This window comes from Myxocyprinus asiaticus, chromosome 29 (genome assembly GCF_019703515.2).
Source record: "Myxocyprinus asiaticus isolate MX2 ecotype Aquarium Trade chromosome 29, UBuf_Myxa_2, whole genome shotgun sequence".
Lineage (NCBI taxonomy): Eukaryota > Metazoa > Chordata > Actinopteri > Cypriniformes > Catostomidae > Myxocyprinus > Myxocyprinus asiaticus.
The window spans coordinates 12,311,485-12,327,838 of record NC_059372.1 but is presented as its reverse complement, the minus strand read 5'-3'; the positions used below and the strand labels follow the sequence as shown (position 1 = coordinate 12,327,838).

The window sequence follows — 16,354 nt, the reverse complement described above, 5'->3', positions numbered from 1 at the left end:
TCACCACTACCGTTAAAGAGCTGCAAAGTTCTGGCAAACATTTGCGGCAAATCGCAAGCTCATTGGCATGTGAAAATAATGAGTGGGAAATTTGCGGTAAGTTTGCAGCAAGTTTGTGGCAAGTTTATCAGAACTCTAGATTTTTTTGTAAGGGTAACTACACCTGTACGATCATTTGCATAGAGACATTTTCCACGACAACAGTATGTCATGTGATATATTTTTAGATTAAGGCTACTAAATGCATTAACAGATGGTAAATGGTGCATATTATGGCCACGTATATAATGTTACTGTACATTGGTTAATGTTTTATATGTGGTCTGTTAACAGGACAGCGTGCATCCCATATTTAAATGCTTCTATTTACGCTAGCACCAGCAGTGCAAACAGTATACTGTTGCTCAGCTGTTTTGACCTTCTTTCTAGCTCTGAATGAAGAACAAAGAAAAACTTTACTGTGAGTGTATCAGAGCCTTAAAGTGGCAAAAGCCCAAAAATTGAATATAAAAAATGGCTGTTGTGCTAAAAATTAAGAGGAAATACAGAAGAACTGCCATGGGCTCTACCCAACTATGTTATCTTTATGTGCAAACTTTGTCTAATTCATTATGAGGTTTTCCAGCTATCCGTAATACGTCACACACTCAAATAAGACTCATCTATAAATAATATGTAAGATGTACTAAAAGATATATTATGACATCGCTTCATCGCTTGGCTCACTTTTACTCCTTTGTTAGAGATGGGGCTTATTCACAGTAGAGGCGTATATAATTTTTGGCGGGAAGGACAACGAGGGTGTGAGAGATTGACATAACAGTCTCTTCAATGGATTATACTGTTGTTTAAAGTGTTTTGGATCACTCCGCTGACAAACCATTGAAAAAAAAATTATTTCCAAGAAATGTTAGTAGTCAAAAAACTCCAGAAAACATGAGTTGTGGAAAATGTACCTCATCTAGCAGCTTTATACCATTTTATACACTTCATGCCATTACAGAGTCTGTAAGTCTATCCCTCACAGCCTCATTTTCATTCCAGTCAAAAATCAAATATGGTGCTTCTGAGAATAAGTCTATGGGTATTTGATTGCTTTCTTTGTTTAGGAGGTGAGCAAATTATAAGGCATGATTTCCTTTCATAGAACTGTATTATACATTTTAAACTGGTAAGGTTTAAAAGACTTCAATTACCTGATGTTTTGTAGGGTGCAACCACAATGGTGTCGATTAAAATAGGAAATAATTTTTTTGTTTTGTTTTTGTGAACCAATGTACACAACAGCCGCACTTTTCCTGCCCTCAGCTGCCACAACTATGTGTACTGGACTGCTTATAACCCCAAATCAAGAGGATTTAGACCAGTTATTATGGGGATTCAATTAAAAGACAAAACAAGCAATTAAACAAACATTAAACCCATTAAAGACCACACCCCTTGAGTTACAAGTACAAAGAAAGAAGGACATCCTGGTGTGCTTTTTTTTTTTTTTTTTTTTTTTTAAAGCTATAACTATACATCATTGGTATAAGGCCATAGATCATTCAAAAGTGTCTTTATATCAGATATTCAGCCACAAACGTACTCTACACAAGTGTGCAAACACAAATGCTTGTCCAACATGTTCATATTCTAGTGTAGAGAATGTCTACAATAATTTTCCAGGTTCAATATAAGTAAAGCTCAATTGATAGCATTTTTGGCATATTGTTGATAACCACAAAAAATTTTTGACCATTGTTTATTTAAAGGAAACACTAAAATTGCGGTTACAGTAAGGCACTTACAATGTAAGTAAATGGGGCCAGTCCATAAAAATTTAAATACTCAGTTTCTAAAGTATAGATACAAGATATAACCATTATACATGTTAACATGATTTAAGTGTGATAAAATCAGGAATTTATTGCCATTATGGCGTGCATCAGAAAGGGTTTACCGCATTTTGTCGTCATGACAACAAAGTTGTAATATTAGATATAACTTTAAACAGATAAGGTTAGTACTGCATGCAATTTTATCACACTAAAATCATGTTAACACATACCTGTATAATGTTTACATCTTGTGGCTATACTTCTGAAATAGTGTGTATTTTAACGTTTATGGACTGGCCCCATTCACTTTCATTGTAAGTGCCCGACTGTGATTTTTGCTTTATTATTTTTCATGGCAATCAACATTATGCCACACATGCCACTTTATAGATTGGATTGAGCTTATCTTGTATCTAACCCAGTACATTCTTTTAAGGCCTTGGACATTGTATAAAACAATATAGGATCTGTCCAAAATTAATAAATGTTGAAACAAACAAACAAAACAAAAAACAAAGACAGCTTCTCAAAACTCAAAGGTCTTATTTTCACTTTATTTGTAAATGCATCTTATGTATATCAAGAAAAATATATAATATATATATATATATATATATATATATATATATATATATATATATATATATATATATATATATATATAATTGTTATTATGTACATTGGTTTAAATTTTACAGGGGACATTTATACAATCAAAGACGTGAGATACGTCTGTAGAAGAATATCCGGTGCTATCTGATCCAACTACATTTTGTACAAAGTCTGTACATACAGTACACATACATTCAATGGTGGCCATAAGCACCTTTTTCACAGAGAAATTCATGTAGACGGCAAGGAATGCATCACTAACAGTACGCAGTCTCCTCTGCCTGTGTGTCTGTCTGTTACTTTGTACGTGAACGGTGGTCATGAACTTGAACGGGGAGCATCAAGCACATAGGCAATTAGCATAATAAACAATAAGCGTCAGTCGAGCGTATTCTTACTGTGTTTTTAAGATGGGTGAGGCTATGAGTGATGCAACCCATCATTAGTTGTCTTAGAAAAATAGACTCTGCATGGTTATGACTCTTATGCAAGAGGGACGAGAATACAGAGAGCAACAAAAAAACAAAACAATATGATAGTATTTGTGGTGACATTACATTTCAGAAATGCTCTCATTTTATGTATGCATTTATGCATGCTATTCTGAATGAATAGGACTCAATGGCACTGGTATGTACCAGGTTAAAGGGATACCAAAAAAAAACAAACAAAAAAAACAACAAAAAAAATTCGGTCCCTTTAAACAGGCACAAACAGTAGCAAAACATCCATTAATGCACCATATATGTTGGCATAAACTTAAAATTTCCTTCATTTAAAGGGATTTACTGGAACTTCTCCAGGTCCTGGTTTTCTTTGTGATAGGCCTGAGTGATTCTAGTTTCTTCCTGCTCTGTTGTATCTGATCGAGATCAGATTTCCTGACAACAACAATTGCTAAATATTATGAGCTGAGCAGAAAAACGATACCATAATAATTTTGTTATTATTATTATTAGAGGAACACTTAGAGTGTTCCTCTAAGCCGCAGAATGCATACTGTTTCACGATGTTATGCCCTATAATACATGGCTGCCCATAGGAAAGATCATGAATGAGATCTCATGGAAGCAATGAGAGTAAATTAAGGTTAAATGGAGATATTTTTGTTGTCCTGCTTTACAGGATACTTTATCTGTATTTATTTGTTTTTTGAGAGAAACATCTTAGTCACATTTGATATTTAAATGACAAACAATGTAGAATAAATGAAAACTCCATCAAAGGAATATTCCGGGTTCAATACAAGTAAGGCTCAATTGAATTGAGCTGTTCTACATGATTGTAGTACGATAAAATCACTTACAGTGTGTATCGGTGTTGCGTCATCATGGCAACACACACATCACACTATAAGTATAGCCACAAGAAGTGTTAACACACAAAATGTCCACATCTTATGCCTATACTTTTTAAACAATGTGTATTTTAATGTTTATAGACTGACCCCATTCACTTCCATTGTAAGTGCCTAACTGTAACCACAGTTTTTGCTTTTCATTAAATAAACGAGGAACAAGTAATCAACATTATGCTACAAATGCTGTCGATTGAGCTTTACTTATACTGAACCTGGAATTTTCCTTTAAATGTCCTGAGCAATAAAGTGCAACCTCTGAGCAATAAAATATTCCTCTGGGTGGGTAGAGAACTAGAAGAGCCAGGTCAGTCCTGACTGCTTCTCTGAATGTCAGAGTCCCTGTGATATAATATCATATATACTGTATGTGTATATCGTGGATGCATCTATAGCTGCCTGTTTTGCCTGTTGGTTGTATATTGTACATGTCTGCTCAGTACAAAGTGCAACAGTGAGTTGATTTAACACCTAAGACACTGGTTAACATTGTAGTTGATTTCATTTGAGCTATTGTTTTGGCAAAAACAGACTATATAGAAGAGATTGCATTTTCAAGGTTGTTGCAAAGCCTTCCACATAACAACCCCTTAAAATCCAATTCCAGATTCTTAAACAGACCCTAAAAGAAGACATATAATTTTGTTACAAATTTGTGCTAGTTATCAGCAACCCACTGGATTTTATGCACATTCCTTTAGTGAATATATGGCCAACATGCCCTATCAGTTGTCAAGCTGTGTCCATGGCTACAGTTCCCATGAAGAATGCCCTCTCTGAACTCCAGATGCATCCCAGACTACATTTCCCAAGCATGACTTGGCCTGCCTGTGTCCCTCTGTGAAGAAGCTTGTGTTCAAGGCTGATTAGCACCTTGCAATTCCAGTTTGTGTCATTCAAATTGTCTCATCAAGATATTTTGGCAGATGAATTAGTCCCAGGTAAAAAATAAAATAAAATAAAATAAAATAATGGGTTGGTATTCCAGTAGAGCATTCAGATTTGTTGAGGCAGGTAAGTGGGAGAAAATAAAGAGTTATTCAGTCTTATATTGGTTGGAAAGAGCCATTTCAAAGGGCAAATCTGTTGAAAAGACCGGTAATGCTGGTCACCAGAATGGGTATGCTGGTCAAACCAGCTAGACCAGCACCAATCCATCACTAACCAACATAAATCACCTTGTAATTGAAAATCATGCTGGTTTAGGCTGGTCTTTTCAGCAGGGAAAGCAGGGTTCTGCAAAACTTCTATGACATTAAGTATTGACTTTGCTTACATTTTAACAGTGACTGGCTTGTATCATCTAATTTAGTGTTTGGCCAAATATGAAACGTGTTGCATTGCTGTTGAAAATATCCTCTAACCTCAAGCACCTAACCACAAATGCCATGGACGTAACTGCAAACATTAAGATTACATGAAAGCCCAGATGGTATCTTGTTTTTAGACAAGTCTTTGATGAAAGCAACAAATTAAATGAAACAAATGAAAATAGGTTTCGCATTAACAACAAAAAGTTTGAAATAGGAAAAAATTTCAATGCTGATCAGAAGGCTAGTTCATATACGACAAATGTGCGTGTTTTGACTTTCGTTGTTTCACTCTATATGGTCTGACCGAGAGGCGTTTCACAGTTTACTAATACCAGGTCTCATAGAATCACGTTATTTTACTTACACTTCTACAAAATGATTTTTTGGTGGCTCGCTGTATGTATCGCAGCAGTTTCCAGGTGAAATTAACCCTTGCAGGCACTAAAACAACTACTTTCACACAAATCATGAATAAAACGGCAGATTATCTGTTCATAAACACTCACTTTTCACCCTGTTCCTCAAACAATGCTATCTTATGACATCTAAACACTTTTACTACAGTGCATTACTGTTTAGGCGATTGACCACGTTTACATGCACTTAAGAAAACAGTTTACTCCAAGGTTTTTGCAGAAAGCAGCATTCTGAAACGTCATGTAAATGAGAACGATTTCCTTACACCATTTAGGGGATTAAGAGAAAGCAGTTTAACACACCTGGGTTTCTCCCAGAGAATGCGGCTTATGTGGCCATGTAAACGCATAAGCGACTTCTTACAGGTTTTTGAAAAGTGCGCACCTGCATGAACAGACCGGATAACAAACATCATAGGATGGAGCCCAACAACAAGTCAACACAGCAGAAAGAATTCAACATTTCTGGGAGTACAGTGGGAAAAGCACTTACACTGTAAACTATACCCATTTATACACGCCAATGTAAAATATTGACTGTCCCTCACATTCGCGTATATGCCATCGTACATTGGAGGAATCCCAGAGTTTTACGAAAGAGGGAAACCACACTATTGCAGCGCACTTCTGTTGCAGGTTGCAATGGAAAGTTAAGGAAACAAACACAGCAACGTTTCTAGAATATCTGGAAATAAAGCGAAGCAACAGAAAATTAAATAACGAAGTCTTCCTCAGATGCCATGTTTGTTATTTACACAAGTGCAGTGGGAAAATTACGTTGCTGTGGAGAACGCTGCTTACTGACCGAGCCGCATGTATATGGGAGTAGAGTACGCCGCTTATACAGTGCATGGAAACGCCACTTTCTTGCAATAAGCTGCTTTCTGGTGTCCATGTAAATGCAGTCATTTTAATGTTTGCATTACATAACTAACTACATTTATAAGCTTTTTTAAGTGCAATCAAATTGTGCAGTAGCTTAACTGATAGAGCGTTGCACTTGTGATGAAAAGGACGGAGGTACAGTATGAGTACTGAAGACTATGAGAGTCGACACATGAGCCAAAAGTGTCATAAAAGATCCACAAAATGATGCGTTTGATTCAGCAATTACGTTTTTCATCTCGCATTTGCTTTTTCTGATACTATCAGTTAGGTTTAGGTTTAAGGTTTAGGGTAGAGAGGTAGGCTTTGTTGATTTAAAACTCATTAGAGCATTAACCTTAAAATGTAACTCACATTAAGCGGCACTCAGTGGACATTTCACCTTGGAACTGCCGCGATATATTTAATATCATTTTGTAAAAATTTCGCCACAATCACTTTTGTTTTTCCATGAGATCCTGCTCGTTTACTAGCATACAACAGAAAGTCAAGTGGGAAAACCTCATAGTTTGCCAATAGCTTATAATGGCACAGTCCTACCAATGATCAGTAGTTCAAATGAACCCGAGATTTTTGGTTTAGTGGAGCTAAACACTTTACGTTGGCAAAGATAAGCGACCTTATCATGATAATGAACAAGGAATGTTGATGTGCTAGTTATTGGCAGATACATCAACAATTCATACCTCAAAGTACAAAAAAATACTCTGAATGTTGCAAAATTTGTTCTCGAGACATAGAAAACAATCATGAATGCTACAAAAATACAATCTACGAAGCTTAGAACATCTGCAAGGCCGACGAGTCAAGTAACAGTTCCAAATTCTTCTTAAGTTCATCGGAACCTAATGTAATAAATTATCACAGTACCACAAGTAAATCTGTCTCTCTCTAACTCTCTCTATCTCTTTCTCTCCTCTGATGGGGGGTTGTGTGGGGTCAGTGTGCAGTGCGCGCTGTCCTGCTGCTTCGTGGAAAACGATGGACTTTGATGTGTTTGGACAGGTGATCGCTGCGGGCAAATTTCTTCTCGCAGACGGGGCACTGGTAGGGCTTAACTCCAGAGTGAGACCGACGGTGTCGTGACAGCTCGTCCGACCGGGAGAATCTGCAAGAAGAATCCAGAGACAAAGCCAAATATCAATGGTGGTGCACTGATCCAATGAATTTATACCTTTTTTTTTTTTTAAAGATTTATAATTTATGTGTAAAAAAAGAATTTGACCAAACTTCTTCAAATGCACTTGTCTTAAAGGCAACATGCAATCAAAATTAACACTATGTATTTAATATAAGTCCTTGGTCTTATTCTAAACTAGTCATTAGTAGACATTATAACAAGTTAAAACAACATCGAGAAATCAACATGTTGCTTACATACTGCTGAGTTACTAACAAGTGGCATTTTTTCTCCACTGATTGTTAGGTTTAGGGTTGGGGTTTGGCTTAGGGTTTAGAGTTAATAAAATATTGACTGTATTACATTGTTTTTCAACTAAACATACATCTTGCTTTTGGCACCACATTCACCAACACTTTCAGCTTTGGCCACTGGGGGACAGTGGTTCGAATAATGGTAAGCACAGACCTGTTTCAGTAGCATATCTTTCGACCTACTGTTGCCGAATTCACAGTGTGATCACTCTGGTTAAATAAATGGTAGTTTTTGTAATCTTTTATCAAAATGTAATAACTTTCTCCGCCTCTGAAATGACTTTCCTTTTAGAATGACATCACAAATCCCTCTTACTTTTTAACTCCTCCCCTTCAACCACCTGTCTTCCAACCAAATTCTCACTTTTCATAATCCAGTAATTTCCCGATGGATAAAATCAAGTCTCTCCTTACATTTTTTCTCATGAAGTATCCTGTTTCACTCTGTAGTATGTCAGATTATGGAAGTAAAATGGGTTGCACATGGCATTTTGTATTGACTTTAAGGCACCCTTGCAAAAAAGAAAAACTAGAGTTCTGGCAAACTAGCCGGAAACTTGCCACTAATTTGCCACGCATTATTTTCACATGCAAATGACTTTGTAATTCGCTGCAAATGTTTGCCAGAAGTTTTCAGCTCTTTGCTGGTAGTGGTGAACATACAGAAAATGTTTGGCAACAATGGACAATTTGCTGCAAGTTTGCAGACAAAGCTCATTTGCATGTAAAAAAAAAAAAAAACAATCAGTAGTAAATTTGCAGCAAGTTTGCAGCAAATTTGCCATGAACTCTTTTTTTTAAGGGCATGCAGTGCCATGAAGGTTTAATAGCTTGAAAATGAACAACATAGATGATAATTAAAAAGCTATTTGCACAAGAGAGGAAATTTTTTAAAAGCCCTGTTGCACACCTTTGCCCAACTGTCTTCTGATATTTGTGATATTGAAAGAGCCATCATTGCTAATGTGAAATCAGATGAGAGGTGAAAAACGTACTAAAGATACTGAGTAACACAGTGAAAATCATGATAGCTTGAATCTGTCACAGAATGAAATCTCTTTCATGGCCTTTGAGTTGAATAGGCTGACACAGAGTGCATGCAATGTCAATTATATCCATCAAACAATTGCTCAGTGTCTTCACTACCAAGTACCAAATGGTTTGCGCAGATCTAATGAGCAACTATATTTAAATTAGGGCTTAACCCAGTGCTCAAGTTCCAAAAAGAAGCTTTACAAAATATTCACAATTGTTAATGTTTTCTGAAGGCAACTACGTGTCTATAAACCAAAGACCAGAGAAGGTAAATATACACAGATCTCTTTTTTAAGGAAAATATGGAAAGCATTTTCCTTACGAGTTCCTCTGACTTAAGTTATGCCATATACCCTGCACAAGTATTTGAGACTCCTGGGAAATTAACTGCATTAAGTCTCTGGTGTACAAATAACTGTCAACTTTACACTGCCTTTATTCTACAAATAGACATGTTATGCAACAATAAGCATCTGAAAGTAGTGTGCACTTCTGTTTGAAATGAGAAAACCAGGAGATCAACTCTTGCTCAATCCCAAGGCATGGGTGTGCAGTATATGCAGCCATAGGCAAGGTAGTATCTGTTTTTAATGCACCAGGACATGTGTAGAGCATTTGCAAAGCTATAAAAACCAGTCTCTCTCCCACTTAGCTTTTCTTGCAGTTTTTCCAACAAGCTAAGACAGGAAAAGTACAGTTTCTGCTATGCTAACAGTTAACTGCAAGCCTTAAATTGAATCCAAAAATAAAAGCCCCATGAGTAACAACATGGCTGACAAAATTAACAAGAAGTTTCTCATTTCAAACTCAAAAGAGATGACATCATAGGAATCAACCTTAGTGCACAAGCATGGATTTAAGGGATAGTTTGTGAAAAAGTGAAAATTAAGTCATATGATCTTGGAACAACATGAGTCTAATGCTAAGTAAAATTATTTTTTTTTTTTTTTTGATTGATGAAGTTCTTGACATTCTTAAATACCCCATGCATAATGGTTTTGGTATGCGAGGGAGGCTGGCTTTGAAGTATGTTGGGATATGGTGGACTAATTGTTGCCCTGTGGGGTGGAATGAGGTGCCCCTCCTAGCTGGATGTTAGAGCTCACAAGCTTGAGCTGTTCCAGCACGTTCTGTAGCACATGCTATAAACTTCCATCTAAAAATACACATACATGCTCACAAACACATAGAGTACATTTCTGCATAATGGACAAAGTATTATTCCAATGAATTTTCACTTTGTGAATGCTGACATGAAATACTTTTGGGAAATTGACATGTTCCACAGGACCATTTAAAATTAACTAGTGAAGGTAAAAAATTGATTAAAGATGGTGAAAAACTTTAAAGAAATTTTGACCAGTTACAGGACCAAAGAAAAACACATTCCCTGACACATTCATATAAATTTTAACCTGAAATCTTGATGTACAATTGTTTATTATTATTATTTAAATGGATAGTTCTCTAAAAAATGAAAAAAAATGTATCATTAATTACACTTCCATGGAACACAAAAGAAGATGTTATGCAGAATGTTAGTCTCAATTCATTTTCATTGCAATCAAAGTAAATGGTAACTGAGGCTAAAATTGTGCCTTGCATATCCTATAGTGTTCCATGGAAGAAAGAAAGCCAGTTAACTTAATGATGACAGAATTTTCATTTTTGGGTAAACTTTCCCATTATAAAAAAGTTCATGGACACATTATATATCAGTTACCTAACTCTGTGTTTTCATACCCGAAACCCAATAGAAAACACAACAAGATGAGTTACAGGAGAGTCTCTCGGAGAGCTACACTCTGTTACATGCACATGTTGTTACTGTAAACTGTAAAGTTAAAATACAGTATGTCATGTGGGGTTTGCCCTCCATTAACCTTTGGTGTGCATGTTTCTTAAACACAGTATGCACATCCAGGTCTTTTTCCATTTGTATGCATCTTCTGAATATTAGCGTTTCCCTACTGAAAAAACTGCTTAAACTGGCCTTAGATGGTTTGCTAGTCTTAAATGGTCTCCCAGTATGGTCAAGCTGGTCTGTTTTCTGGTTTTAGATGGGATTTGGGCACATGTCAGTTGGCCTGGCTAGGATACCAGCTGGCTGACTAGCTAAACCAACTGAGCACCAGCTTGGCCGGGCTAGGAGACCAGCTAAGACCAGCTTAGACTGGATTAAGCTGTTTTTCATCAGGGTAATGGACAGCAAAATACAGAATGTGAATGTAAAGATCTTGTAATGTTTACCAAGCATCTTGACGCTAAGTCTTTTGCTGTGTTTTTCAGACCAGTGTGCTTTTACGTTGGAGAAATTTCCAATCTAAAAGTATGTATTATGTGTCAGTTAGACCCTTTTATTTGCGGAACACCAAAGGAATGCTAAAAATGCTGGCAAAGCGTTGCCGCAGCCCGGCTTGAGGCAGCCAGTGGAGCATTCTTTCTGTTGCTTTCTTCCCTACATCCATTTCCTGAACTTCCAGGAGACCTCAATCAGACTAACAGACTGCTGAAGGCTACTCACTGCCAGAGGACACACCTGCTATCCAGAAGCAAGGATAGCCAAGGTCACAGATAAAAACAGACCTCTCGACAGTTCAAGTCTTATGATACTTGACTAGAGGCCCTCTCTCTTCTCTTTTGGCAGCACTGACCTGCTATTCTTTTTTTCATTTACAAAAATGTGGTAATCTTTGCACTTGTAGGGTCGAACATGAAACTAGACAGACCAATGGATCATTGACAGGAGCTGTCATCTGAAAGAAGGACTTGTAACCCTGGAATAGCTAAATCAGGGACAATGTCTTACTAAGCCAAAGCACTTGATCATAAGATCAACAGCTATTGCACTCAATTCAAGATTACATTTTTGTTTGGAAGATGCACCATTTTGGAAACTGGATCAAAATACAGGATTAATAACATCAAACATACCCTCATTTGTGCTCCTTTTGCTTAACTCTTGGTAGACAACCAACAGCCCAAACTGTTTTAAAACAGTTCTCTGTCAACTTTCTTACAAGAAATTGTCATTAAAGATTGATTTCCAATTGACAGCCATTAAAAGCTATCTATCTTGTCAATCCTGACCTCAACACAAGCACTGGTGCACTTTACACTATCCAGGTCCTGCTCAGAAAGACTGTAGCTGGACATAGACTAAGAGTAAACAAATGAGCCGGTGAATAGGGCAAAGTCTGCCTCTTCAAAGACTTTATCTAATCTCCAAACAGCCAAGATAACACAAAACAAGATCCAAAATCTAAGGGCAAAATGTGAATGAAACAACATCCACTACAAAGTCTTTATCTAGTATCACCTCAGTGCTTACAAACCACTCTTAAGGCAACAATATGCACATCTCAATTCTACTCAATACTTAAAAAGCCAGGAATATGAGTAACAAGAATATTTTAATTAACTTGGCTAATACCAATTTAGAGCCCTTCCTAGCCCCTGTTTGAAATTAATTCATGGATGGTCAACAGAGATAGTGATGTGACTCACTGCTTTCGTAACCACTACAACTTGGAGTGAAAGCCCTTCGTATACACACACAGACGTTGACAGCTAACCTTACTGTTTGAGTGGAAACAAACATGTGTAACACAGTCGTATTAGTCATTATATTCATATTCTTGAATTGAATGTATTAGTTATTGATCCTTACATGTGCTACCCTTTCCTAAACACTCACCTCCAGCCACAACCTGGCCAAGTGCAGGCAAACGGTTTCTCCCCTGTGTGTCTCCTCAAGTGGGCCTTTAGGTGGCTGCTCTTGGTGTACATTTTGGCACAGCCAGGGAAATTGCACTTGTGCATTTTAATAAGATCAGCTACCGAGCTTTTCTGGAATTTGTGACCGCCAACTACAAGCCCTTGGGCATCGCTTGTTCCATTCTCCCCTAGACCCACAGGCTTGGCGGCAATAGGAACCGGGGCAATACGGACGAACTTTGAGGATGAGCTGCTAAGACTGGCTGGTGGGACCACTTGAGGAACCAAGGCGAAGGTTTGACCCTGGATGTTGACGAGGAGCTGGGTTATTTTAATGTCTGAGGCAGGTTGTGGTGTTGGTGGTGAGGGGGCTGCTTTCGGGCTCAACTCCTGTTTTACCTGAATGGGTTGGAGCTGTAGGATTACGGGCATGCCAGGACTATCCACCACCACAACCTTCCTAGATGAGTCTTCCTTTTCCAGCACACTTTGATGATTTGAAGAAGGCCCTACTGTGAATTGTGAATTTTGGGGTTCGTTGTCTACGACAATGTCACTGGAGACAGGCACCGTTTGGTCTAAGCTTTGAGGCCAATGTTCTGATGTAGCTCCCAGGCTGTTTGCACTGGTAAATAGACCCACATCGGCTTCCTCCTTCAAAGCCACCACTTCCATATTCTCCTCTAGGAACTCCTCGATCTCCTCCAGGGTGGGCTGAAACAGTAGCCCTGCATGGTCCTCCAAATCTCCAGGGAAAACCGGAAACTCAAAGCACTCCTCTTTGGTGGCCCGGTCCCGTCGTGACTCCCAAGCGAGACCCATGGGAAGGACTGGAGGGACCATGGGAGACACTGTGGTGGAGAAGGGGGAGTTTTGGCTCAACGTGGACTGAGAATGGAGGAAGTCAAGCAGGCCATCTTGGCTTTCTCCACTCGAGTTGCTCCCACAACTGGAGCCAAGCCCCTGAGACTCTGGGCTGGAACAGGAACGAGGGCTAGATGAGTCACTCAGATTATCCTCTGAGAATGGAGATGGAAGCATATGGTACACCCCTTCGTCTGTCACCATATCCAATGGGTTGTGGGCTGGCAGCAAACAAGTGTAAGGAAAGAAAGTCTCTTCATCAAGCAGCAAGTGATCCACCATTCCTGGTGACTGCCTGTCCAAAGTGTGGCGGTTAACTCGTGTAGTTTCCTGCTATGAATGATTCTGGTCTTTCTCTGTCTTTGTAAAAAGCATAAAAACAACTAAGATAAGCAACGATTTTGAAATTTCACAATGCTTTATATACAGAGTAATCTAAGAGCAATAAGCTTTTTTCTCAATTTCACAATGGTGAAATCACAAAATTGCAACTGTAACTCTCCAGTTTCAGGCTATCTTCCACTTATCACAAGTTTGGTGCTAAATGCTAACAGTTTAGAGAGCAGCTAATACCAATAGCAAACAAAGAATCTTGGAATACTGTGCATGATTGGAAACAGATGATAATTGGAAACCAAAACTACTGCCAAAACAGTTACTCACTATTTAATCAATCAACTATGATCAATAACTTAGTGTTTACTAGTGTAGTCTTTTTTGGTCTGGGTTATAATCATTATATAAATATATAGGCCTATCTTTTCTCTAAGAGGTTTCCTTCTTTTTAGTATGAAAGCCCAACTGTAGTGCTAGCAGCATATCTAATATATATGTAGACATCCATTAAGGCTACATTGTTCATTTCTGACAACCAAAGCCTAATTACAAAAGTGAAGTAAGAAATTTCATTATAGAATTCCATGGACCATGCACAATGGTGCATTCCATGGAAATTTAGTCATAACAATAAAGGTAATAATATGTATATGTAAATATATATGTAAAGCTGTCTCTTAGAATTAAATATGGTCAAAGGTCCACCATATATTATTTTATAGTTCAGAATGAAGTACTGATCAGCAGCTAATGGAAAAGCTAAAAGTGGTCAATGTGAGAAATATTAAACTGAATATAGACTACACATTTCTTACTCATAGTATTGACATACCTTCTGGGTAAAAATGGACACATGTTAGTTTTATAAATAGTATTTTAATTATTTGTATGTTTTTTTTTTTTTTTTTTTAATGAACTATTTTAGGCCATTTTGAAGGATTTATTAGAATAAGAGTAAATATGTCACTGGACACGTTCGAACCATTATTTTTCGCTTTTCTTCAACACGATCGTAGATTCGTCAGTGATAATCTTAGATCTCTACAGAATATTTTTAAATATGTAACATGATCTGCACACGTGATTAAAAATGACATCTTTCAGACCAACACTGAAGGTCTAAGTCTATAGTCTGCTCTAGATCTCTAATCAGACTGTCTGGACGTTTGGGGAAGTAGTTCATTAATCAGTATCGGAATTGTTGATTGGCGTTTAATCTTTGATCGTGGCAGTGAGTCTAGCGCCCCCTGTCCGCAGCGGAATGACCGAGAATAACCCTGACTTCTACAGGCAGTGTCAACACCGACATGTGTTCACTGCAAACTTAGAAGGAGATATTGTGTCAAACACCCTTGGACACTTTAAGAATCACTTCAAAACTTTACATTAGTGTTCATGTTACAATGAAAAAGGATAATGAGAAATAATAATAACTACTTAATAATTCGTGAAGCTGCATTGTTGTTATTATTATTGTAAATAATTATCATATTTAATCTAACATGAACATCGTAGGTTAAAGTGTTATAAAAAGTGACATTTTAATATTTTTTAAAATTAATTATAGCTAAGGTGAAAATAGCCAAGTATCTGTAGGTATACCTTCATATCAACCCTGTTTACACATTAAAACCCCTATAGCCTATGCTGCAATAACTGGCGCACGCTTCCACGCAGCAAATTGTTGCATGCCAATTTCCACGCATGCCATGCAGAACTACTCGACGCTCAAATGAAAGTATGTAAAACAAAACATGCAAACTTACTTCTCTAAATCACTCGTATTATTCCTTCTTCAAAGCTCTAACGCGATCCGTCTGAAGAATTCTTCAGTAGTCTTTAATTGCAATCTCTTTGCCCTTGACACAAGAAGCCTCTCATGGCAGATCATGCTCTCCGCTCTCTGTAGAATTACGTTGCTGTCACACGATAGCAGTCTTGTGTGCTATAAGAGTAGATTTGGGAAAAGCTGCTGAAGGCTCGTCTGCTCCACATTCTGGGATTGGTCGACATGTGCACGGAGGCAGGACTCTTGTCTTTTGTCGTCAATGTAGCTACAGTCAGAACAGCTTTTATTGCAATTATAGAGTTATTTCTGCAAACTGACATGTGGAACTCTAACTCTCGCCTGGTGCTGTATGGAACAGTTTAAGAAAAACAACTGTCAAATGCTTCAGTTTAAATGTTGCATTAAAATGATTTTGAAATGATGTTATTACAAGTTTAAATCAAACAATCCATTTTAAATATGTATTTGTCAATTGTAAAAGTGATTAATTTTTTATATTTTGTTTTTGTTTTTTATATTTTCATTTTTAGTTCCCCATAATGCTTTGTAATATTAGTGCATCAGATGCAAAAAAAAAAAAAGGTTGCAACTGGACTTCGACTGCAGCTGATCAGGTCAAAATTCAAGAGTTGTGATTAATAATATGAAGTCAGACCTGTTAATTCACTCTAACAGAACCACTTTTATACAATAAACTAACCTCATTACTGTTGTTGCTCGAAAAAATGCTCTTGGCAATTAAATATGGAATTTCTGACTTCATAAAGACACATACA

General features: G+C 37.4%; 1 protein-coding gene across 1 annotated transcript; it reads right to left on the bottom strand.

Moving 5' to 3' along the window:
- Window positions 1-1,521: 1,521 nt before the first annotated feature.
- LOC127419913 (Krueppel-like factor 15) lies at window positions 1,522-15,762 on the bottom strand. The gene is made up of 3 exons (XM_051661731.1): window positions 15,556-15,762; window positions 12,570-13,813; window positions 1,522-7,511 (listed from the first exon to the last, which is right to left on the bottom strand). Exons 2-3 carry the CDS (start codon window positions 13,733-13,735, stop codon window positions 7,343-7,345), a joined length of 1,335 nt encoding a protein of 444 aa, XP_051517691.1. The 5' UTR covers window positions 13,736-13,813; window positions 15,556-15,762; the 3' UTR covers window positions 1,522-7,342.
- Between the last annotated feature and the right edge of the window lie 592 nt (window positions 15,763-16,354).

Coding starts and splice junctions, on each gene's coding strand:
- LOC127419913 (XM_051661731.1), bottom strand. CDS start 13,735: ATGGTGGATCACTTGCTGCTTGATGAAGAGACTTTCTTTCCTTACACT. Junction 7,512..12,569: donor TGGCCAGGTTGTGGCTGGAG/GTGAGTGTTTAG, acceptor TTCTTCTTGCAG/ATTCTCCCGGTCGGACGAGC.